At 36.6% G+C, this 24,171-nt stretch overlaps 1 protein-coding gene across 2 annotated transcripts in view; it reads left to right on the forward strand.

The window, feature by feature from the left end:
* The window catches only part of EPC2 (enhancer of polycomb homolog 2), a 51,642-nt gene extending 29,011 nt beyond the window's left edge, over positions 1-22,631 (forward strand). The window contains exons 5-14 of one of the 2 annotated variants that reach the window (XM_081312586.1): positions 342-490; positions 1,211-1,343; positions 2,849-3,040; positions 3,510-3,599; positions 8,928-9,073; positions 9,170-9,513; positions 17,564-17,700; positions 18,870-19,026; positions 19,490-19,823; positions 20,619-22,631. In XM_081312586.1, coding sequence (XP_081168712.1) covers positions 342-490; positions 1,211-1,343; positions 2,849-3,040; positions 3,510-3,599; positions 8,928-9,073; positions 9,170-9,513; positions 17,564-17,700; positions 18,870-19,026; positions 19,490-19,823; positions 20,619-20,691 — 1,755 coding nt within the window. In that variant the 3' untranslated portion in view covers positions 20,692-22,631. Of the gene's footprint in view, positions 1-341; positions 491-1,210; positions 1,344-2,848; positions 3,041-3,509; positions 3,600-8,927; positions 9,074-9,169; positions 9,514-17,563; positions 17,701-18,869; positions 19,027-19,489; positions 19,824-20,618 lie in introns of those variants that run through there. The other variant, XM_081312587.1, reaches the window with a different exon arrangement.
* The last annotated feature ends 1,540 nt before the right edge of the window (positions 22,632-24,171 follow it).

A 24,171-nucleotide genomic window follows, 5' to 3' on the forward strand; every position in this document is an offset into this window, starting at 1 on the left:
ATTTATTTAGTATTTAAATTCACCAAATATTTTTACATATTTGTTCATTAAAGATTGGATTTAAAAGTGTGTTCCGCAAAAAGAATATTTCTCTCTTAGGCAAGATGATTCTGGTGATTCCTCCCTCTCTTCTCAGACTGGCATTTCCAATTCTGCATGGTTTTTTATCCCTTAATTGTTCCAGAAGCTGCAGTGAAGAATGACAGTTCGGCTTCAAATAGTCTGGCTTAACCCCTCCAAATATTATTCAGTATTATTAAAAGCTATATAAAGTTAAGTTTAAACTTGGTCTGACTACATGTTCAAGATATATTTTTCATTCAGATACTTCTTTCTAACAGAATCGAAAAAATGATGAAGCCTCTTATGAGAAGATGCTGAAACTAAGACGAGAGTTCAGTAGAGCCATAACAATTTTAGAGATGATTAAGAGACGAGAGAAAACAAAACGAGAGTTACTACATTTGACATTAGAAGTTGTAGAGAAAAGGTAAAACTTTTTCCAAGTTGATCATTCTTATCAAGAAAGATCATCTCGCATTCCAAATAGTATATGGGTGGCTCTCAACTTAAGACCGGTTGCTTAATGATTGTTCAAAATTACAAAAGATCACCAGAGAGCTACTAATGATCTGTTTTCAGAGTTATGGTAGACACCCACACCCTGTGGTCACATGATTACATTTTGAGGTCTTGGTTACTGGCTTGCCTTTATGGCCAGTTGCAGAATTCTGCAGTCATGTGACTGATTTACTGTGTCTTTTTGTTATTTTTGGTGTTTACTTCTGGTTTCTGGCAAAAAACCCCACCCATTGGGGAAAATGATTCATGTAATGACTGCTGTATTTGCTTAACAAAGATAATAAAAATGGTCATAATTTCAAATTCAGGAAAATCTCTTATACCTCAATTTACAGCTATAATTCTGGGTTCAATTATTATCACAAATTGAAGATTATCTGTAGTGTATTTAACCTGTTAAATGCAGTTGCCTTAATTAACAAATATAGCAGCTTGTGTAAAACATTATACCATCTTTCATCAGCCGTAAAATGATCTTAAGCAAAGTAATATTTCTCATCTGCTCTTCTGTTTTTTAAAAGATGATCAGAACATATTGTAGGATTTCTGCAAAATAAAAACATTTTTTAAAAAGATTCATTTATTGTGCTATCTCTATGATCTATAAGCTCTCTCACTCTTTTAAAAGATATCATTTGGGTGATTATGGAGGAGAAATACTTAATGAAGTTAAGCTTAATTCAACTGAGAAAGAGATGAACACCACTCCTGCAGCACTTCATAATGGAAATCATCACAAAGTTCAAGAATGTAAAGTTAAGGTAGGTAAATGACTTTAGTGGTTATATTTATTGCTTAATTAGAGGGATGTTTAGCTAGTTAATGTGGGAAGTATGAGAGGCTTTTCAAACATACAGTTAATGGTTCTTTTCTCCTATCCTGGTATGTTTATTTCCATTGATGAAATCGAAGCAAAATAAAAATAAATTTAAATTGAGCATATTGTACGTTAGACAGTAGATAAATGCAATCAATTATATGATACTAGCTGTTTGAAAATCAACTTTAATTGATCTGGGAAACTGGCAGTTTTTGAATTTAGAGCGTTAACAACTTCAGATTCAGTATTTTTAATGCTAGTGCAGCTTCTACTGTTTGTGCCAATCTCACTGATATCTTTGTAAAAATATCAGTTAGTATATTTAAGCTTGCATATATAACCCATTATACAGCATTTTCACAACTTTATGCTAGATAGTTTTTCTTAATTGCATCTACTTATACAATTGTTAGTGAAAGAGAGGGAAAGTTTTTTTGTAACCAAAGATATCGGGATGGTAGAACAGATAATTTCCAGAGGATGGTGTATGTTTGTGGTGTGTCAGGGTATATGTATTAAGTTTCAATAAAGATTTCATATTTTTGTTAACAGCACAGTATCTAAATGCCACAAAAAATTTTTTTTCGGTGTTTGGAGGCTTTGGATTGCCCACCCTACATTAAACATATCTCTGACAGAATAATATTGCCTCTTACATTTTCCACACTAGTATTTTGATTTAGTTTTGCTTCTAAATATCCTGATCAATGCATCATTAGGATTCTTTAAAAATCATTAAAATATGTTTGTGACAATTTTATGACTACAAAATTTTTTAAATATATGTTAATTATTTGATGATCTATTTAACATTTTTAACAAAATCTTCTGTCATATCCATGTAATGGTGGAATTGTACTTATTTCAAAGATTAATTGCCATGCTTACCAGGATTTAGGTTTCCATTATTTGTAGGAAATATCATTACATTGTTTTTGAAAATTTCCAAATATTTTTTAAAATATTAGATTTGTTTAAATGTTGGTCTTTATTTTTTAACTTTGATGACATCTAGTGGTTATTAGATTGTAGGCATTTATCACTCTTTATTTGGGCTATTTTTATTTTCCATGCTAAGCTCATCTAAATCTTTAAAAAGTAATGTTGCTTTAGCTGTTTTTAAATTACATTTGAAGACAGGAGAAAGATCCTTTTGAAATGATGTTTTTCACTGGAGATAAACAATACATACTAGACACAAATTCTTTAGAAATACTAAATGTTTAAAATGTTAGTTAAAATGATAGTTTAAAATGATACACAAGATAAATACAATAAATAATATGTCTAAATCTTTGGATAATATGTGATCTAAGTACTACTTATTCGGAGTTTGTAAATATAATTGGGGAGCAATTGGAGAAATAGTTGTTTGTTATCTCATGAAAATCATGTAATGATTAACAATGTGGGGGGTTTTGTCCAAAATTTACTGTATACAAACAGCATGCTCACCATTCATCTCTAAAAGAGGAAGTGTCTGATGTTGTCCGTCAAAAGAAGAAATATCCAAAGAAGCCTAAACTTGAGAGTGTAATAAGTCCTCCGCAGTCTACTACTGAGCCCTTGCCTGTGATCAGTAAAAGTGATATCAAACAATATGACTTCCACAGTTCAGATGAAGATGAATTCCCCCAGGTAATACATGTCAGCCACATTATAAAGCAGATCTTTTTCTATATGTAAGTGGAAGAATCCTGATTTATATTTGGATAGAAACATGGGTGGGTTGAGGGGGAAGCAGTGTGAATTTGAAAGGTTTTCTTTCTAAAATTAAAAAAAAAAGGATTTGTGACTAAAGGTACATTTGGATAAAATACCATACATTGTGTTAACATTAATTTTGAATCCAAAGAAAGGTTAGGTTTGTGAAAATAAGTAAAACCTACCTAGCTGAGTTTTTGAAAATTCACTGGGCTCTTTGGGCGTTTAATCTCTCTGAATGTAATACAAACTTATCAAGAAGCCTTTTCAGAAGCTGTTATTTTCACTTTTAAGTTTCTATTTCCTGGGTTTTAAAATATTGAATTGCATAGCGAAGGAAGGAAATATTCACCAGGAATGATAAACTAATCTCGTTTTTAAATTAGTTTTCTTCGGCTTCTAGGTATCCTCACCAATATCTGAGCCAGAAGAAGAAAATGATCCTGATGGAGCCTGTGCATTCAGAAGAAGAGCAGGATGCCAATATTATGCTGTAAGGATTTTTACTTTTTTTAAAAAAATGATAATTTTGTAGCACAAACTATTGATTTTTGGCCGAAAGAGAAACATATTTTTGATCTTTTCTTTGTTAAAATTATCCTTTTTTCTCTACTTCCTTTTTACTCCAGGTATTTAAAAAATATTTTTATTTATGAATGAACTTGCTTCATATCATGTTAGCTGCAGTTTTGTTAGTGAAGGCTATTGAATTTGACAAGTTGTGAACCTGAAGATGTTGTTGAAGTATTTTAAAATACAGTATACTAGAGCAGTGTTTTTCAACCTTTTTTGGGCAAAGGCACACTTGTTTCATGAAAAAAATCACGAGGCACTCCACCATTAGAAAATGTTAAAAAATTTAACTCTGTGCCTATATTGACTATATATAAAGTAATTCTCTTAATTTTATTGAAAAGTTTTAAAATACAATTTTCCTTTAAAAAACCCCCCTTCCCCCTCCCTCCTCCCCCCTACCTCCCTTCCTCCCCCCTCCCTCCTCCCCCCCCTACCTCCCCCCCTCCCCCCCCCTACTTCCCAGAGCTGAATACAAGGTATATATATATAAAAAAAAGCAAACCTAAGCAACCATATACTAACAACTATAAATTCTAAAATCCATCACTCTCTAGCTTATATAGGATAAAACAAACCTTAACAATATTAAATATATATATAAAAAAAACTAGAATAAGAAAAGGACACTCTCTAGCTTATATAGAATGGAACAAACCTTAATAGTATTAAACATATATTAAAGACAAAAAAAAAAGGAAAAAGAAAAAAAAAACCCTTCTCAACCCTATACTTATCCTAAATAAACTCCATCCATTTTATCCATTCCATGATATAACATTCTTACAAATAATTTTCCAAATTAACCAAGGATCCCAAATCAAAAAACTTTAAAGTCAACTCTTCTGTAATCGACCGTTCCTCTTCCAGTACCACATCTATAATTATTCCAAACACAACAAAAAAGAAAAAAGAAAAAAAAAAAGATTGCAAACAAAACTTGAACTTTAGTCCAAAAAAGCTCAGCCTTTCCACAAAACCACCAAATATAAAAATATATTGCGTCTACACCCAAATCTTTTCCCCCCTCCCCTACTTGACTACTTGACTATATCGTAAAAGTTCCAAAGACTTCTGCGATTCCTGCTACTTTCTCTTCTTAGATCGTTTTGCAGCAGCACGCGTCACCCTCTGTTTTATAGATTCATCCGACGAGGTTATATCTTGATCTCCTCCAACACCGTTGTCTTCTATCTGACCATCTTCGGCCTCTTGATGCACTCCTTCTCCAGATCCCTTTCCAGCTTCCAAAAGTGTTAATGGCGTTGCATTTAAAACATTATTGTAGAAATCACGCGCTTGCATCACAGTAACCAAACGGTACTTTTTACCTTCGTGCGTCACCATCAACCCCACTGGGATCTCCCATCTGAACCTTATATCTCGCTGCTTGAGCTCTTGCACAAGAAATGTAAAATCCTTCCTTCTCCTTAGAATCTTTGGAGGAATTTCTTTTAAGACCAAAACTTCTTGATTAGCAATCATAACTTTAGTATCATAAGCAGCTTGTATAACTTCATCTCTAGTTTCCCTTTTTGCAAAATATACCACCACATCTCTAGGCAACTTCCTCTGTCTGGCAATCCATGAATTCACACGAAACACTTTGTCCATGCCTCCTTTTATTTCAGATGCTGGCTGTTTCAACACTATTTCAAAAGCCTCAGAAACCAGCTGCTTTAGATCTTCCTTAGTATTCTCCTTTAAGCCTCTAATTCTAATGGCAAACTGCATCTGGAAATATTGAGCAAGACACAGTTCCTTTTCCATTTTATTTTCATTCTCCAATACTTTTGCTTCTAATATAGCATTCTTTTGAGTCAAGTCTTCTAGCTTTTCCTCCAATTCTTCCACACACCGAGCCACTTTACACACTGAAGTCAAGATGTCTACCCTCATTGCTTTGAGCTTCTGTTCCATCCTCTCCTCCATTCTCTCCTCCAATTTCTCCAATTTCTCCTCCATCTGTGCAAATCTAATATTAATTGATTCCAAAATTACCTGGGTATGTTTTTCAAGAGCATCTTGTAAGTCCTTTGATGTCAATACATCAGGAGGATGCAGCGCCTGCAATAATGATTGTTGCACGGGAGAAGTTCCAGCACTCCGAAGAGTTTTAGGGGGTGGTTTAGCCGCCATCTTTTACCAAATATGACGCACTTTCACTTCAGATTTGTAATCCAAAAAAGTCCATCAAGCTGGAGAGTAAAACATAGTAATCCTCTTTACCATTTCCTCTTGTATCGCTCTGCCTGCTCCTTTAAATCATAGTCATTCCTTCAGGCAGGGGTGGTCGCAGACGGCTGGCTCTGCTCCAAGAAGTCAGGAGCAGAGGCGACGGCCAGCTGGGAGCAGCCCAGGCTACGGGGGAGTTCAATCCTTCAGCCGCCCAAGCCATAAGCTCAGGCGGCCCTGGAGAACTCTACCCCTACCTGGGAGCTCGCCCCCTCCTCTTCTCCCGAGGAGGGGGCTTCGGATTCGCCCGAACAGCTGATCGGCGCTGTTTCGGGCGAAAAAAACAACAGCTGAGCCGCGGGCAGCCCGGGAAGGCTCCCTTCGTCGCCGCGGAGCCACCGGAAGTCCATAAAGTAATTCTCTTGAATAGGAATCAAATAAACACAAAGAAAGTATTTTATAATTACTTTTCAATTTTTCCCACGGCACACCAGGCAACATCTCGCGGCACACTAGTGTGCCGCGGAACAGTGGTTGAAAAACACTGTACTAGAGGACAAAATTGCTGGTTGCTTTTAATTATTGATATAGACTTAATTGAATTACAGGACTAATTGAATTATATCTTGGGCTGTATAGTATCAATGTGTGTGTGAGGTGGGCGGCTATATAAATTTGTTTAATAAAATGAAACAAATAGTTTTCCTAATGTTAATGGATCAGTGCAGTTAGTCATTCTTTCCCTATAAGAATACTGTGTCTATTCTTGGATTGGGATGAAGTAGATGGTGTCCCAGATAAGGACCATGGGGTGCCTTGGAGAGAGACTGGGAGGTTCTATAGCAGGGCTTTTCAACCAGTGGTACACGTACCACTGGTGTTACATTAGTACCAGGCAGGTGGTACGCGGCCCTGCCCAGCCTAGCCAAGTGTTGCGGGGGAGGGAATGAGCCAAAGTGGTGCAGCGCAGGACTTGCTGTGAGAGCTTCCTCAGGAGCTGCAGGGCTGCTGGAGTGAGGCAAAGGTCCCAGGATCGGTACTTCCGGCTCACCTGGAAGAGAAAGGAGGACGAGCGGGGTGGAGACAGGAGAGGCTATAAAAGGAGGCAGTTTGGGCAGGAGAGGGAGAGAAAAAAAAAGATGCAGCCTTGGGAAGAGGAGTCAGCTGGAGCTGCACCGAAGGAAAAAGGAGGAGGGGGGAGAGAGGAGAGGAGATCAAACAGGCTGGCTGGGTGCCGATCTAGAACTTATGTGGCCATCCGTGGACACATGTGGCAGGGACAAACAGGCAAGCAATGCAGCGGGGGAGGGGTTGCCCTCCACGAGGAATGAAGGCGCCATTGGCTGGAGGTGAGGCACGGAGGGAGGAAAGAAGGAAGGAGATGGCAACGAGAAAGAGGGAGATAGTGGGAGGGAGGGAGGGAAACAGAAAGGAAGGAAGTGTTGGAAGAAAAAGCTGGGGGCTTGCTTTCCAGCCAAGAGGCTATACCTTTAAGAGAAAAAAATATATGAAGTACCGCTGTTTGAAATAGAGGAGAGGAAGCCAGCTGCTTAAGAGGAGATGTTTATTGGCAGAAGTGAAGTGCTGTTTCAGCAGTTCGGTTCTGGATCAAGTAAACAACAAATGGAGAGTGGAAGGATTCTTATGTGATTTTATGACTTCGAAGTTCTGGGATTTCTGCAGTGTGTTTGGCAATTTCTATTCTGGCTGATGGCTTATGTCCTGTGTTGGATTTTGGGGTGAGGGGTTACTGGTTCTAATTCTGTTGCTCTGCAATTGTTAGCTCTTAAGTTTGGCTGCAAGGGATTTTGAAGTATTTTTGTCCTGAATGGATTTTGCCTATAGCATTTTTACTTATGAATGGAGCCATCTGGGGAGGCTGATGTTGTGATTCAGGGTCAGCCTGTGGGTTCGGCAGTTGGGTCGGACGACTCAGAGGAGGAGGGGAGTGTTAAAGACCTTGCTGAGGGGGTTGAAGATCTTGCTGATGAGAGCCCTCAGCCAGGCCCCTCCCACTTGGTCACCACGGAGACCCAGCTGTGTGAGCCTGACAGCGTGGATGAAGATGACCCACAGCTGGCCCTGTTCAAGGACACCCGATGCAGGAGGCAGTCAATTAGGAGTAAACAGAGGAAGGCAATGGGGCTCCTCGGAAGGAGGCAGAGAGAAGCCACGCCCTGAACTGTATTTAAGGGGAATGTGTGGGAGGGCTGGTTTGCTGAAGGCAACCGCTTGGATAGTTCCTGTTTCTTAAAGCTCCTGTTTCTTGGTTGTGTCTTGTTTGTTTTTGTAGCTATAAATTTGGCAGGCATAATTCCAGCCTCTTGCCTTCTTGTAAAAGGGGTTGTCCCTGCCTTTTCTGCAGGGCTGGTAGCAGGCTGGTACAGAACAGCTGATTTAGCCAGCAGCCAGTACTTGCTACATTTGGTTTTGCTTTGTTTTTTTCCTTAAGTGTGGGCTGCTGGTTCCTTAACTTTCCTTTCTAGCCACTAGCTAATTCTTAAAGGAATGCGCCTTTTTAAGCTAGTTCCCTCAGCGGCTTGTCTTTTCTGTCTCTGGAGACTTTTCCTTGTTTGATAAATATATGGAAGAGGGAAAATATGGGGGCGGGGGGGGGTTACATGGCATGGGCAAGGTTATTTGCAGGACCAACTCTCACTGAGAATATTTGTCCATTCTACCAGGTCAGATAAGAGTGTGGGCAAACCCCAGGTCCCTTTCCTTAAATGCTGCCTTGTAGCGGTACTCAGAAGTGTGCCTTTTTTCATAGTAGCCCCTACCCTGTGGAACAACCTTTCCCCCCAGATTTTAGCAGGCCTCCACTCATAATCTAGGAGGCTATAAAGAACCAACTCTTCCTCCAAGTGCTAGGATAGGGTGAGCTTGGAGGATGGTTTTGTTGAATGCATTAGAGAAGAACGGCCAAGGTGCCAGGTTTTTGCTTTTTTGCTTTTATTGTTTTTTGGTTTTATTGTTCTGGGTCCCCCAGAACTGTGTTTCTTAAGAAGGGCAGCCACATAATTCTTTTAAATGAAATCAGCCAACAATAAATTTTCACTTCATTCTTCTCTAGGCTCATTTGGACCAAACTAATTATTCTCATGAAAATTCAGAACTGGCAGAATTGGATAAGCTAAGATATAGACATTGTCTCACAACGCTTACAGTTCCAAGAAGATGCATAGGATTTGCAAGAAGACGAGTTGGAAGAGGTGGAAGGTAAAATAAGATATTTTCCTCCAGTTGAATACTTAGTGCAAGTATTTGTATTTTAGGTTGTTGGTAACATTTATTTTTTATTTCTTTTAAAATCAGGGTACTAATGGACCGGATAGGCACAGAAAACGATCCTGTCCTGAAGCAGATTGATCCAGACATGCTGAATAGTTGTTCAAGCTCTTCCCAAAATATAGACATTTCTTCTAATTTTTCACGGACCAGTGCTTCCAATAAACATTGTGGAAATAAACTTTCCCTTTCTGAAATACTAAGCAATATCAGGTCATCTCGACTGCAGTGTTTCCAACCAAGGCTACTAAACGTACAGGACAGCGATAGTGAAGAATGTACCTCAAGGAAACCAGGGCAGGCTGTGAATAATAAAAGAGTTTCTGCACCTTCTGTAGCTTTATTGAACACCAGCAAGAATGGGATTTCAGGTAGGCAAAGATTTACAATATTAACCTTTAAATAGATTTCTTTTTATTTTATATTTGAAACCTGGCTAAAAAAATCTGTCACTAGCATATATGTCTATTACAGCTGTAATAGTGGGGTTCAGGGGAAAAATACTATCACTATGCAGGGTTGTACTCTTAGTCGTATAAAATAGCTTTAATTTTAAAATATAGTACCAGGCATAGTTTTAGTAATGTTTTCATGGGAGTCAGTTTCATCCCACCGCTATGTGCAAGTGTCTATACTGGCCAATCCAATATTACAAGAAGTTTCTGCATCCCCTTCTTTTCAGTTTTCTGTTACTCGAAACTGAATTAGCAATACTCTCTCTTTCAATCTAGTCCTTAACGTAGCTTTTTAAAAAATATTTTTTAAATTAATTTTTAACACTGCTCAACTCCCAGCAACTCTGGTTGTACTCATCTATTGTACTCATCATTCTGTAATAACAACTAAAACCGAAGATAGTAAATAAACGTACACATGGTAAACTGGATTATTAGAGAAAATTCAATCATTAAGATTTTTCCCCTCAGAAAATGTTTTGGAAAGCTTGAAAAAAACAAATGTTTACAGTAACCTTAAACAATTGTGCAGTTATCTATTACCCTCTGTTGCCATATCATTCATATCTTAAGTCTTAAGACATCATTACTGTTTTTAAAAAAGATAAGGGCATCCCCTGCCAGTTGTGTCTAACTCTATTGGGCAGTGCCCATCTCTAATTCACAGCCAAAGCCAGCATTGTCTTGAAGACACTTCTGGCCAGCGTGACTGTACGCTGTGGCACATAGAAAGCAGTTCCCTTCCCACTGAAGTGCTATCTATTTTATCTATTGCATTTGCATGCTTTCAAACTGCTAGGTGGGCAGGAGCTGGGGCAAGTAACGGAAGCTCAGTCCGTCACACTGTGCTTAGGTCTTGAACTGTCAACTTTTGGGTCCACAAGCCCAGCATCCTAACCATTTGGCTCCTGTGCTGTTTGTTTTAGACATACATTTTAGGGAAAATATTAAATCTTTCATACAGTACAACAGTGTGTCAGGTAAAACAGAAAAGTAAGTTAAATACAGTAGATTGAATGTATTTAAGAAATGTATGCAATAAAACTAGACAATGAATCAAGCATGAATGGTGCCGAATGAAATACAGAGGAATGTGTCCAGTATGAAAGAAGTGGTTTAGTCAGATAGAATGAAAATTTGAACTGCAAGACCAATAATGTTGCAATTAGATGGAGTTGATGAGCTCCTCAAAAGGAGAAGAGCTATATATGAAACAGTGTATGAAGGTAGTAGAAGCAAAGATGGTTGCACACAGGAGCATGAAGTATAATGAATGGTGTTGGTGAAAATTCAATTTGGCTATGTGTCTTTTTCTTACGTTGTGCCTCAGTTTTCTCAGCTTACCATTCCTTGCACTTTTTTCTGCACTTGGCATAATGTTCTTTATCCTGAAAGGAAATAATGTGATGGGTGGGCAGGTAGTTAGGTAGACAGATAAAGAGTACAATATGCAATACTTTCTTTTCAAACTTCATTGAAACTTATTTACAGTTTTATCAATACTGGTTACATCTTAATATATCTCAGTTGATAGAATTCTGCCTTCTAACTTTGTATCCTTCATCATAAATTTGGAAGTCCATCAGGGAGAAGGAAATGAAGATAATCTGATATCACAAAACATTTTGCTTTTGTTTCAAATTTTTTGATAGCTTTGTGCTTTATGTAGTAAAAGTTATCTCATGGTAGCTTAAAACCATTATACGATTACTGACACAAAACTAAACACTATTCTATTAATGAAGCTTATTCCTAGATACGTCTATGACATTGTAAACTGCCCAGTAAGTGCTGTAAAACACTGTGGGGCGGTATATAAGTCTTAATGCTATTGCTATTGTAGCCTGAAAGTATAAAACCCTTTCAGGACAATCTGCTCAAAAGTTCTCCTGAGTGAAATGAAACTTGTGATGGACAGTAGCTGATTTTCCCAAGTTATGAAGCAGAGAGTATTAGGTTGGTACATAGGATTACAAATTCAGACTGCAGTCACCTGTTAGGAATTACTTTTGACTAAGCTCACTCATTGAATCTACGATTTCTGTAGTCATTATTCATAAGCTTTAAAAACCTATTCAGAAAGAATTATAAAATGTTTGATAGCATTAATTATCCCCTCCTGCAGTGTTCAAGGCTGTCGAGCACCTGCATTTTTTGATGGAGAGAACAACTTCCATATGCTTGAGAGCTCCAGTAAATCTTCTAGAGCATTTTGAGAACTGTACTCCAAAAAGTGGATACGACCAGTACCTTTTGCTTAATGAGGATTCAGGCTGCTTAAAGCATGAAAGGGTGTGCAAGTTAAAGTACTCGGTTTATCCCTCCTCTTTATTAGTTTATAATATATAATACAAAAATACAAAAGCGAATAATAGGAAAAATAGGGGAGGGAAAAGGGAAGAGAAAAGTGTGGAGAAGAAGGGAAAAAGAAAGGAAAGGCATTGACCTCTGGCTCCCTTTGGTACAGTTGAATAAGAAGTAACATTGAAGCTCAACTTTTTACTTTTACATAATAGTATAAACCTGCCATTTCTATAACAGCAGACTACCTAATCAGTAAAACTGAAAATCAAAGTTTCATTTTTCCCCACCTTAAGCACAAAGTCCAGATGAGTGATTTCCAAGTAGAAACAAAAGTACTTGTGTTTTTTTCCCTTTCCTTTTATCAAAGCAGTCAATTTAGCCATCTTTGCTAATTCCATCAGCTTTTGCAACCATTCATCCATTGTGGGAATTGAAGTGTCCTTCCATTTTTGTGCATAAAATAATCTTGCTACTGTCAACATATATAACATCAAAGTTCCAATTTTTTTCCAAGTCTTTTTCCATTAAACTCCAAAGAAAAGTTTCTGGTTTTGTCTTTATATTCATTTTAAGAATCTTCTGTATTAGAATATGAATCCTACTCCAATATTTCTTTGCTTTATTACATGTCCACCATAAATGATAGAAAGTCCCTTTTTTACATTTGCATTTTCAGCATTCATTTGAAATACCTTTATACATTCTTGATAACTTGGTAACTTATCTGGTGTTAAATGCCAATGATATATTATCTTATAAAATCTTTCTTTTAAATTGTAATTTTAAGCCTTTCGTTCACATATTTTCCCATTGTTCAAGCTTAACATTATATCCAGAGCTCCTTGCCCACTGAATCATACAATGCTTTACATATTCATTTTCAAATTCAATAACATTTTATTGACCTTATCCTTTAAACTAATTAAATAAACAAAAAACACACTTATCGATACCCTAAAAGTAGAAAAACTCAGGTCCTACCTGAGGATGGCTGGAAAGCTGGAAAAGGAATGTTTGCTACTCTGACGTAAGTCTTTATATAGTTTCTTCATACAAATTCAGCCAAGGTGATTTAATGCTGAAATTAAAACTAAATAATAAAGAATAACCTTTTGGCAATACTGTTAAGAACAGAGCTTGGGTTACTTAGCTGGACTTCTTCTCTCCTGTCTTTTTAAATAAGCTTAGAAGAGATGGAGGAGGGCTTCCCCCCAAATGGGCTTTGTAGCATATAGTGCTCTGTTTTATAATCCATACATGTGCACTTGGTCATAATTCAATACTATTTTAAGTATAGGTATTTTACCAATTTGCTTCTTGACTGCTCATCATGTGTTTTGTAAGAATGGTAAAGAGAAATGGCTTGATTTTTTTTAATATATTGCCATGAAGAAAATGTGACTTCATAAAAACAAATCATGGGCTAAGGCTATGCTTTTTGCAATTTATATTTGATGCCAGAAACACATCTTTTGCTCCATGTTGAAAAGAGAGGATGTTAGTTAGCAGATAGCATTTTAAACTGTGATCTGGTATCCAAACAATACATTAGGTAGGTTTTGCATACTAGTTACTAGATAGAATTGTGATAATTACTAATATTACTTGTAAAACTGATCAACCCTGTTCTACACCACAGTCAAAATATCATTATTATTTTTGGGTAACAGAAATAGTAACTTTTGTAGATATGAAAACTTATAGAGATAAGAGTGTGCCACAAGTTAGGGCAAAAAGGTTAGAGCAGAATTTACAATTGGAAGTTAAGTGCAATGCCATTAACAGATGTCTGTCTTTCAAAATGTGAATGGCTTTGTACAGTCAGAAATGTTCATGATCTCCCCTACCAATGGATGTTTTTTCTTAACACCATCTTGATTGGATTGCATTGCTAATTCTATAGTTTTTGTTAATCCTAATGTATATTTGTGTGAGATAAATCTATCTATCTATCTATCTATCTATCTATCTATCTATCTATCTATCTATCTATCTATCTATCTATCTATCTATCTATCTATCTATCTATCTATTTCAGCCTATCTCAGCAAATGACTGGGTGGCTGACAGTTCAGAAACATATATTATAATTAAAATTTAAAAAACATTTTAAAACAATAAAAAACATTCAAACAATAAAAAAACATTAACACATCTAATTTGAGTAAGTATGACATCTGGCCTGTTAACAATAAAGCCAGGAGGTGGGGCCCTTGGCCTTCAAAGCTTTATGGAATGCTAATAGGATTGGGGCTACTTTAATTTCTAAAGAGAAGATGCTTCACAAAGGGGGGGGGGCTGCTGCAGAAAAAGCTTGTTTTCTACTCCCCATCAGCCAACACAGGTGACCGAACTAGCAGCTGAGAGAGCCCTGTCCTCTTCCTCAGGTTCAGTGGGTTTAAACTTCCCAGATTGGTTTGCAAGATGTAGCCCCATCATCTCCATAGACTCTGCTCTAAGGCTGGAGTCCAACATAAAGCAGATGTGACTGATTTTATCTGCCAGATATGCAGCATATTCTTCACAGTGGCCGTTGAGGTAGACTTAACCATGTTACTGACTTAACTGCAGTGATTCACTTAACAATGTGGCAAGAAAGGTCATGAGATGGGGAAAGCTCACTTAATAAATGTCTCACTTAATAACAGAAATTTTGCACTCAATGGTGGCCATACGTTGAGGGCTAAATGTACATTTTGCCCTTTTTCTTCATTCTTGGGTCTTCCTACGCAAAGATCTGAACAAAGATATATACAGTTGAATTGCAACTGCTCTGATCTTGAAATCTTTCCTTTCAAAGGAACATTATCAGGGTGAAGAATGTACTTTACTGTCCCATTCCCATTTTTTAAAAATCACAAGTTTTAATAGATTTTGGAGAAAAAGAATGGTGAAATGACCAGAGTTGCAGGACTATAAGATGGGCAACATGTAAAATAAATATATAAATAAAATACTGCAGGAATGAGTAACCTGAAGCTCCAGAGCTTTTATAGGAACTCCTGTAATTAAAGTAACTAATAAACTAGTTATATTCTAAAATGCCTTACAGTACAAGCTGCAGCAAAGAAGTCCTGGAACATTCTTTCCCCAGCTCATGAAAATAGAAACAATCCTGGCCCTATCCATGCGTATACCTACTTTGGGTCATCTTGCTTTCTTAAAAATATTATGTGCACCCCAATTACTAAAAGATTGCCGAACTCTGATCTAGCGACAGAGAATATTAAAGCAATTTATATCAAAGGAATGGCTTTTTCTGATTTTAGCTTTAACCTTTTTTATTATATGATATATTTTACAACATAGTTGGGCTTCTTTGCCCCTGGTGCTTATATAAAATTATAAGTGACAGAACAGGGTCTGGAGTTGCAAAATATCTGAAATATTTCTGGTGTTGTAAATGGAATTGAAAACTGAATGGAACTGAAATAGTTGAAAACATTTCTGTCATATATTATAGGTATAAATATACTGTATGTAGGTATAAATATACTGTGTGTAGGTATAAATATAGTAATTTAACTGCAACAATAAATGCTTTTGAACCAGTTTTAGCCTCATTAGTTCAGTTCTAGCTTATTTTCATTGATTTGAGTAATTATTTAGAAAGCTGTGGTAACTTCTGGAATAGAATATGTTCTTCATAAGAAAATTATATTGACATAACTGACCAACAAAGCTTATCACTTTCTAAACAAGCTAAACTCAGTTGGATTGCACAAGCTAATTTTATTTATTTATTTATTTATTTATTTATTTATTTATTTATTTATTTATTTATTTATTTATTTATTTATTTATTTATTTATTACTGGGACTTATATGCCGCCCTATCTCCCGAAGGACTCAGGGCGGCTAACAACAATAACATAACATACAATAAATACAGAAGTTAAGATAAAATTAAAATTAAAGGTCCCTGTACAATAAATTAAAATTAAAATTAAAATAAATTAAAAATTAGAGTTAAAAAATTTAAAACATAATTAAAATCCCTGTCAGTCCAGGTCAGCCAGGTGGAAAAGGAGTGTTTTGAGGCCGCGGCGAAAGGACCGAAGATCCGGGGCCATCCGGAGCTCAAGGGGGAGTTGGTTCCACAGGGCTGGCGCTCCCACAGAGAAGGCCCTCCCCCTGGGGGTCGCCAGCCGACATTGTCTAGCCGACGGTACCCTGAGGAGGCCTTCTCTGTGTGAGCGTACTGGGCGATGGGAATTCGTTCCCGGCAGCATATGGTCCTGCAAGTATCCCGGGCCTAAGCCATGTAGGACTTTAAAGGTAAGTACCATCACCTTAAATCTCACCCGGAGGGCAACCGGTAACCAATGCAGCTCACGCAGGAGGGGGGTAATATGGGAGTATCGGGGTGCTCCCATCACTACCCGTGCAGCCGCACTCTGCACCAGCTGAAGCCTCCGGGTGGTCTTCAAGGGCAGCCCCATGTAGAGAGCATTGCAGTAATCTATACTGCTATCCCAAAATTATTTCCAGACTCAATTATACTTGTGGTGTTTTTAAAATATTAAATTGGAATAATCTGAGTGAAAATGAATGTCTGCAGAAATACTCTCATCAAGACAAGTGGGAGTTTGCACGAACTGTCAGCTGTTAAACAAAAAAAGATCAAATGATACAATTTAGCACATAGAGGAAAATGTGAAACTGTATCTCTACTTGTGATGCAGTAGTTATATGTATTAAGAAGTCCATTTGTTGTAGGTATTAATTTCTTAACTGGGCAGGTGTTGTAACTGTGATTTGCCTACATAACATTTTCCTCGGTTATTTTTTTGTGCCTTTATGCATTGTGAATCATAAGCTGGAAAATCTACGTTTAAATCATCAACACAGATAATTGGTACAAGAAAAATAAGTACATTAGATTTTCATACCCATTATTTTTGTGATAGACCTGCTTATAACCTATTCTCTGTTTCCCTGGGTTAAAAGGAGCATGAGCGTACATTCAGACAACATACTAAACCTTGAACTAACTACTGCTATTTGTTGGCTATGGTATTGAGTGGTGGGAGGACTGAAAAAGGACTGAAGATAAACTCAATGCTTAACTATAGGCTTAGGAAAATACAATATGCAAACGAGCCTATTGATAAGGAATGTGAAGGACTTCATTTGCTTTGTCTCATTAAACAATTTACTTTGAAACTACCCTAATTAGTTTTGATGGCCACCAATCCAGTAACTTTAGCAAATACTGCAGTATAAACATCTAAAATATATCCATAGTTTTCAAATCATAGTAAAAAAAAATCTATGTTACTCAAGGAATTCATTGAGTTCCAGGGTACTACAGATATAATAAATCAATTAATGAATGATAATTAGTTGCAGTTGGATCTGCTGGTTTTTTTTTGGTGGTTTGGGTTTTTTAAATAACACTTTACAGATGCTTTTCTTAACCTGTATATTCCTCTTTTTTGGGACACCATCAGCTAGTTAATTTATAAGAAATAGACCTTTAACTAACTACCGGTAAACTACTGAACAAGTTTAAAATGATTGTTCCGTAAATTCATTGTGCTATGTAATGTAGCTATTTAAAAGATGCTTTGCTTCCCAACCCATGTAACTTATACAGTGACTTATATGACTTTGAACCCTTAAATTCAAACATGTTTTCTTTCTTTCTTTCTTTCTACAGTAACGGGGGGTATTACAGAAGAACAATTTCAGACACATCAACAGCAGTTAGTTCAAATGCAAAGGCAGCAACTGGCTCAGCTCCAACAGAAACAGCAGTCTCAGCATCAATCCCAACAGACATATCCAAAAGCACAGGTAACAAATGCCTTTCTTGAAAATAGCTTCTCTTATATTCTAGAAACCCATGTAGAACCAGTTCTGCTTTTTTCCAGTTTTTTTCTCTCCCATTTTTTTTGTCTTCATATCTACTTCAAATAGACCAGTTTATGATATACTTAACATGCAACCTAAATAGAATAGATAAATGCAGTTTTGTGATTGTGACAAAAAAGGACTGCCATAGTCAAATTTGTCTATTGATTATTCCCATATGCTATAGTGCATTGATTATATAAACCAATACCGTTAATGCTCGTGGACCTGTCTTTATCTGTTTTTAGAAAAAAAACCTGTTTTCTTCTAATTCATATAACTAGCCTCATAATTCTTCCAAAGAGTAACTAACATATTGAGTTGGTGGCAGTAAAAAAAACCTTAAAGTGTGAGGGCACCTTAAAGAATAGCAGATTCACAGTGTTATTCTTTAAGGCATGAGCTTCCTTGGGCTACAGTCTGTGGTGAAATAAAATAAATCTACTAATTTGTAATGTAATACCAAACCCTAATGATTTATTTTTTTAATATTTAGAATTCGACATTCATTTCTGAATCAGTTTTCTCCAGCCCCTTTGTAATGTTGATTCAAAATTAATAGTCATAATTAATATATGAATTAATGCCATTCCTATGACACTATTAATATATGAACATAATGGAATATTTTGAATGTTTTGATATTTTTGCATCTATGTTATGGTTGCAGTATAGCATGTTGCTCAGTATCTTTACTTATACTTATCTGGGTTTCTTTACCCCATGTACGCAATTAAAACTTAATCCTCTTTGGAAAGGATGTGAAGACGTTCCCATTTAAATAAAGGTGCTTTTAACATTTCAGCACTGGACCACAACTTTTAAAATGGTAAAGGTAAAAGATAGAAAGCAAAAACTTTTAGCTTATTTAGTGGACAGAACTTAATCTGAAGCCAATGAAAGCCTATTGATTTACTCGAAGCAGCCCCTTCCTCTCCTGCAGCTGCACCGGTACTTGCAGTCTAACTTCATGGGAATTAGAAACAGTTCTGTCATTAAGAGAACATCTCTTGGGTCTGGATAATTTTTTTTACTGTTTATATCAAAAGTTAATTTGATAGTATCTTACAAATAGTCTGTAATTATGAAAACTGTTGTGTAAAATTTCCCAGGGCTCAAGCACTTCTGACTGCATGTCAAAAACGCTTGACTCGGCCAGTGCCCATTTTGCTGCATCTGCAGTGGTGAGTGCACCCGCTCCCAATCGGGGTGAGGCGACAAAGGAACAGAGTGCCAGCCACAATATCAACGGTGTTGTTCAGCCAACAGGTATATTTTTTGTTGCATTATTTTCATGTTAGTTTGTAGCAGGATGTTGCTAATGCTTACTTTCTAGACAAGATCAGTCTGAGAAAATGTTTCATAGGGCAATAATGGCTGTTGTTTTTTTAACTGAAGTCATGGAAGTTTTTGATCTTTTTATTATTTAATAAAAATGATAAAATTCTTGTTGGGCATTTGCATTCTTATATACTTTAATGTATTACAGTGTGTCTTTGAATTTAAGAAATGAGCCCTAATGTTTGGATATAGATCTCTTTCGTTATTGCTTCGTAGCTTGCTCCATCCTGGTGCCCTCCATATGTGTTGCCCTATAACTTACATCCCCCTTAGCCCAACTTCTGGAATATACCATATCCAGAAGGCATTAAGATGGGATGGTGATCTTGGTTTTATTTCATGTTTCATTTTGCTTGAAACCTATTGAGTACATCTGTTTTGTTTTGAACAGCAACATCAAAAACTCTGTATTCCACCAATATGGCTCTGTCATCTAGCCCAGGGATCTCAGCTGTACAACTTGTAAGGACAGTCGGTCACACCACCACAAACCATTTAATCCCAGCATTGTGCACAAACAGCTCTCAGACACTTCCTATGAACAATTCTTGTCTCACCAATGCAGTGCACCTGAACAATGTCAGTGTTGTTTCTCCAGTCAATGTACATATCAATGCAAGGACTTCAGCACCATCGCCAACCGCCTTAAAACTTGCCACAGTTGCTGCCAGTATGGATAGAGTGCCAAAGGTGACTCCAAGCAGTGCCATCAGCAGCATAGCAAGGTGTGTGCCTCTTGCTCCTCCTCCTCCGTGTCCTCCCTTTTTTTTTTAAAAAGAAAAGTGGATTTACCAACAAATCCTAAGCCAAGAAAGGCTGAATTAAGTAATGATATTTGATTTGTGTATCTCAGGGGTCTTCAAACTTATTTATTTTTATTTTAATTCCATTTATATCCCGCCCTTCTCCGAAGACTCAGGGCGGCTTACAAGCTTAGCACGCTTACACGCTGGCTGAGGAATTCTGGGAATTGAAGTCTACAAGTCATAAAAGGGCCAAGTTTGAAAACACCTGTTATATCTTGTTGGGGAAAAATGTGGGTTTTTAAAATTATTTTGCTAGCAAAATGCAAGAAGCTATAATGACATAAAAGATCTACCCTCATAAGTGAAAGGTTAATTCAGCCAATTATTTTATATTACAAATCTCAAGAAAAATCTGAAATCCTATAGGTTATGTATAGGATTTATACATTATTTTATACACTCTATAAATGTATAAATCTTCTACACTTCTATATTTATACATTGTTTTACACTTCTAATGAAAATTAAGATTCTCTGATTTTTCTTTTTTATTCCATTTCTACATGCTGTGAGAGAGACCACTTACCATTTGGGAAATTTGCATAAATTGTCATTTTCTTCCTAGTAAAGTTTTAGCTTGGTTGCGTTTTAAACATTTCTCAGATAATACATATGAGAGATACTAAGTTAACAAAATGTCAAATAATAAGAAATTATACATGTAATTCATTATTAAAACTATATATTTATTTGCCTTTCTCTTTTCACTTTCAGAGAGAACCATGAACCCGAAAGATTGGGTTTGAATGGAATAGCAGAGACGACAGTAGCAATGGAGGTGACATAACCTAGCATAGTAGCTCAATGTATGCTGATGGTGTCATTTATATTCCAGCTGAATGCAAAACAAAACTCTGTGGATCACAGGGGATTAAAATGGACCTAAACGGACTATCATATCGTATATTAAGTCGATATATAATGTACATTTTGTAAAATTGGGAAAATCACTACCTTGTAAAATAGTTTATTTGTATCATCAATATTATTTCTGTTACTTGAATAGTAGATATTCATCATCATGCTTTTGCACTTGAATTTGCAACTGAATGGATTTAAAAATAATTCTTTAAATGGGATCATGAGCATGAAATGGGATCCTGCATCACTTGTTTTAACTATTTATTTTGCCATGTTTACATTTTGTATCTTGTAAAAAAATAAATCCAACTTTGTGTCTAAAAAAAAAGTTAAAGATTCATAGCTAGGAAAAATTCTTGTAATTTTTTTCTAAAGGAAATGTAAAGTTTTCACTTGGTTCATTTTGTTTCACAATTTTAGATGGACTTTTTGGTAAATACTTTAGTGGCATTTCACTGTCAAATATGAAGTTCAAGGCAAAATAGTATTTTCTATTACTGTGCAGGGGAAAGGGATGGATCGATACATGCAAATTTAATGTAGTAACCCACTTTTCCATATATTTTGAATGTATATTTCTATTTATAATACCAATTTATAAAAAATAATTACACAGAAAACCTGACTAGTACAAATTATGCATCTAGCACATATTAAACTGTGCAGATATGAAGAAAATTTTCAACTGATTATATTTTATCTGAAGTCTGCATAATTTAACCGGCTTTTAACTGTAACACACCACATAAATGATATTTTACCAGGTATGTATTGCATTATATATCATTGCAATAATTATTGGATGTCTAGATATCGAGCCATCCCAGGTAATGGGGGAGGGGGGAGGGTCATGGCAGATTGTCTTTCAATTTTGGAAAGTTTTCCTGTGGCTACAAGGCAAGTAACGGGTTGGAAAAAGTCTGACTGTAAGCGTTGGACACCTTCGTAGTGTAGTGTTTTAGTGACTTTTTTTATACGGTTCTTGTAAATTAGATATGTGTAGTGGTGTTTCAGAATGTTTGTTTATGCACTAGTTCAGACAACTTTCCCTGTTACTTGTTCTTGATAAGTGAAAACTGCAGGGAAATAAAAATACATATCAAAACATGGGCATCTTGCATACGTGTTTATTTCACAACATGGAAAACAGTTTGTAATTGTGGGAAGCCAGTAGTTATCAAACTGAGACACCAGCAATTTGGCATGTATAGGTACAGCACTATCTCAATAGAATGATGACTCTAGAAGCAGGCATGTAACCTGCTGGATCAGGAAGGGTGTGTACAAAAACATGACAGATGGAATTGGATGTTTGCATCCAGCACTTGGGCTGCCTGTGTGATTCCCAGCATTGAGACGGGTACTTTGTAAACATCATGGAACACACTGACACTGCTTTCTATGTGATGAGCGCCAGGCATGTACAGAACTCTATGAGCAGCACATGGTGTATCTTGTCAGTTTCTGGACTGGGGCTTGAAGCTGTAAAAATTTGAGTTTTCCTTCATTTGTACTTGATGTACATTAGTGCATATTGCACATATAATCGCTACCTCATAGCTGTAATTTATGCTGTACATGCTTTTGCATAATTATCTGAATGGAAATTTACTATTTGATTATATGTAAGTGGCAAAAGAATCGTAACGATGCTTCACTAATTTTAATCTATCTTCCTCAAGTTATATTTTTGAAGTGAGTCTGAACATATTTAAAGTAAAGAGAAACATGAATTTGGCTTCTTTAGGTTCAATATAATTTTATTATTTTTATGTTGTGCCTCTTTTACAAGGATAAATCGTGTGTATACCATGTTATTAATACTTCCATTGGTCGTTATTATATAAAAATCTATACCTCTTTTAAAGTAAAATGGATTGAGCCTTTTTGCTTTTTGGCTATCAGGGTTTTCCAAAGATTAAAAAAAGTAGCTAGAGAATATTAGCTAGTGAATTTTTTGCTCCATGAAGTCAAAGAGTTAATGATTGCATTTGCATACCAGTCCAGTATGCTTTAACACTTATCCATTTGCTCAGGAAACACAATCTAGGTAACTATTTCTCAGTCACCTTCCTAGAAATTAACCTTTAAAAAGGTTGGGAACCATATATGTGAAGTGAAGCAAAGCTACACAGCATACATTGGATGGAAAAAGTCAAAGACCCTTGGATATTCTTTACCTACAGGTTTACCCATGATCTGATTTGAATCAATAAAAATAATTTACTAATAGCAAATGCTACAGAATGCCAACACATAGTTGTGTCCTTGGCCCTTGATATATCTAACTTTGTAAAATTTTCATAAGACAAGTTTTGTTAAAATTTGTGACACATGTGAAAAACTGAGGAGTCTGCAGAAGTGACTTTGAACTGTTGGGTCGTATAGAGAAGTAACGACCCAGCATAACAGTTGTAAATTAATGCTGCAGTAGATTAACTTGGGATAAGCTCTATTTGTTTCATATTTTTTTGCATCCTGCTCTAATCTAGACATTGGGCAGCACACAACAGAGACTAAACAAAGAAATCCCCTAGAAAATTTAATCCTTGTTAAAAGTACAGTGGAATAGTATTGTTTTAATACCTGTGTGAAATACTACAAAGGAAAAGGCTGCTAAAATTTCCAGAGGCAATGAGTTCCAAAGTACAGGGTCAGAACAGAAAAAGCCCGCTGCCTGGTCCAGGTCTATCTCACCTTACCTAGTGGGAAAACTTGTAACATTTTCATCTTTTTGCAGGATGGATACATTCAGCCTTGACAAATGACATCTGATCCTACACCCCCCCTCCCAGTTCTGAATCAGTGTTTTGAAAGCCCAGCTGGTGGCCGTGAAGCAACTTTAGCAGTAGTGTTATTTTTACTATGGTAGGATCGTACTGTTGGTAATTTAGATACTGCATTTTGGACCAGCTGCAGCTTCAAAGTAATCTCTTGAGGGCTGATCCACATAAAGCATTTACAGCATTCCAATTCAGTGTTGGTTGAAATAGGGTTACATGGCCAGGTAGGATTGTAATTGGCATGCTAGGCAAAGTTTGACTAAATCCCCATAGCCTCCACCTGTTGCTCAAGTAATACCTACAAGTCAAGATCATGAACCAACCCCTTTAGAGACGGGGCCATTCTGTCCTATCCAGTAACTTTCCTGAATGTGTATTGCTGAAAAACATGGCCTTGGATTCAGTCTAACATCGTTTTGCTCCATTAAAACCCTGACAGAAGCCAGGCACCAAGCTTTCTAGGGTATCCTTGCTTTGGCCTGACCTCTCCTAGGGTCTTAGATGTTAAATAGCTTGGGGAAGAGAACTGAACTCCCAGGTACCCTGAATTGAAAGAATTGCTGGGTCAAGTGTTGTCATAATTACTGACTGGAATGACCTCAGGAGCTGAAACTTGAAGCAGT

This window comes from Vipera berus (genome assembly GCF_964194415.1).
Source record: "Vipera berus genome assembly, chromosome: 1".
Classification (NCBI taxonomy): domain Eukaryota; kingdom Metazoa; phylum Chordata; class Lepidosauria; order Squamata; family Viperidae; genus Vipera; species Vipera berus.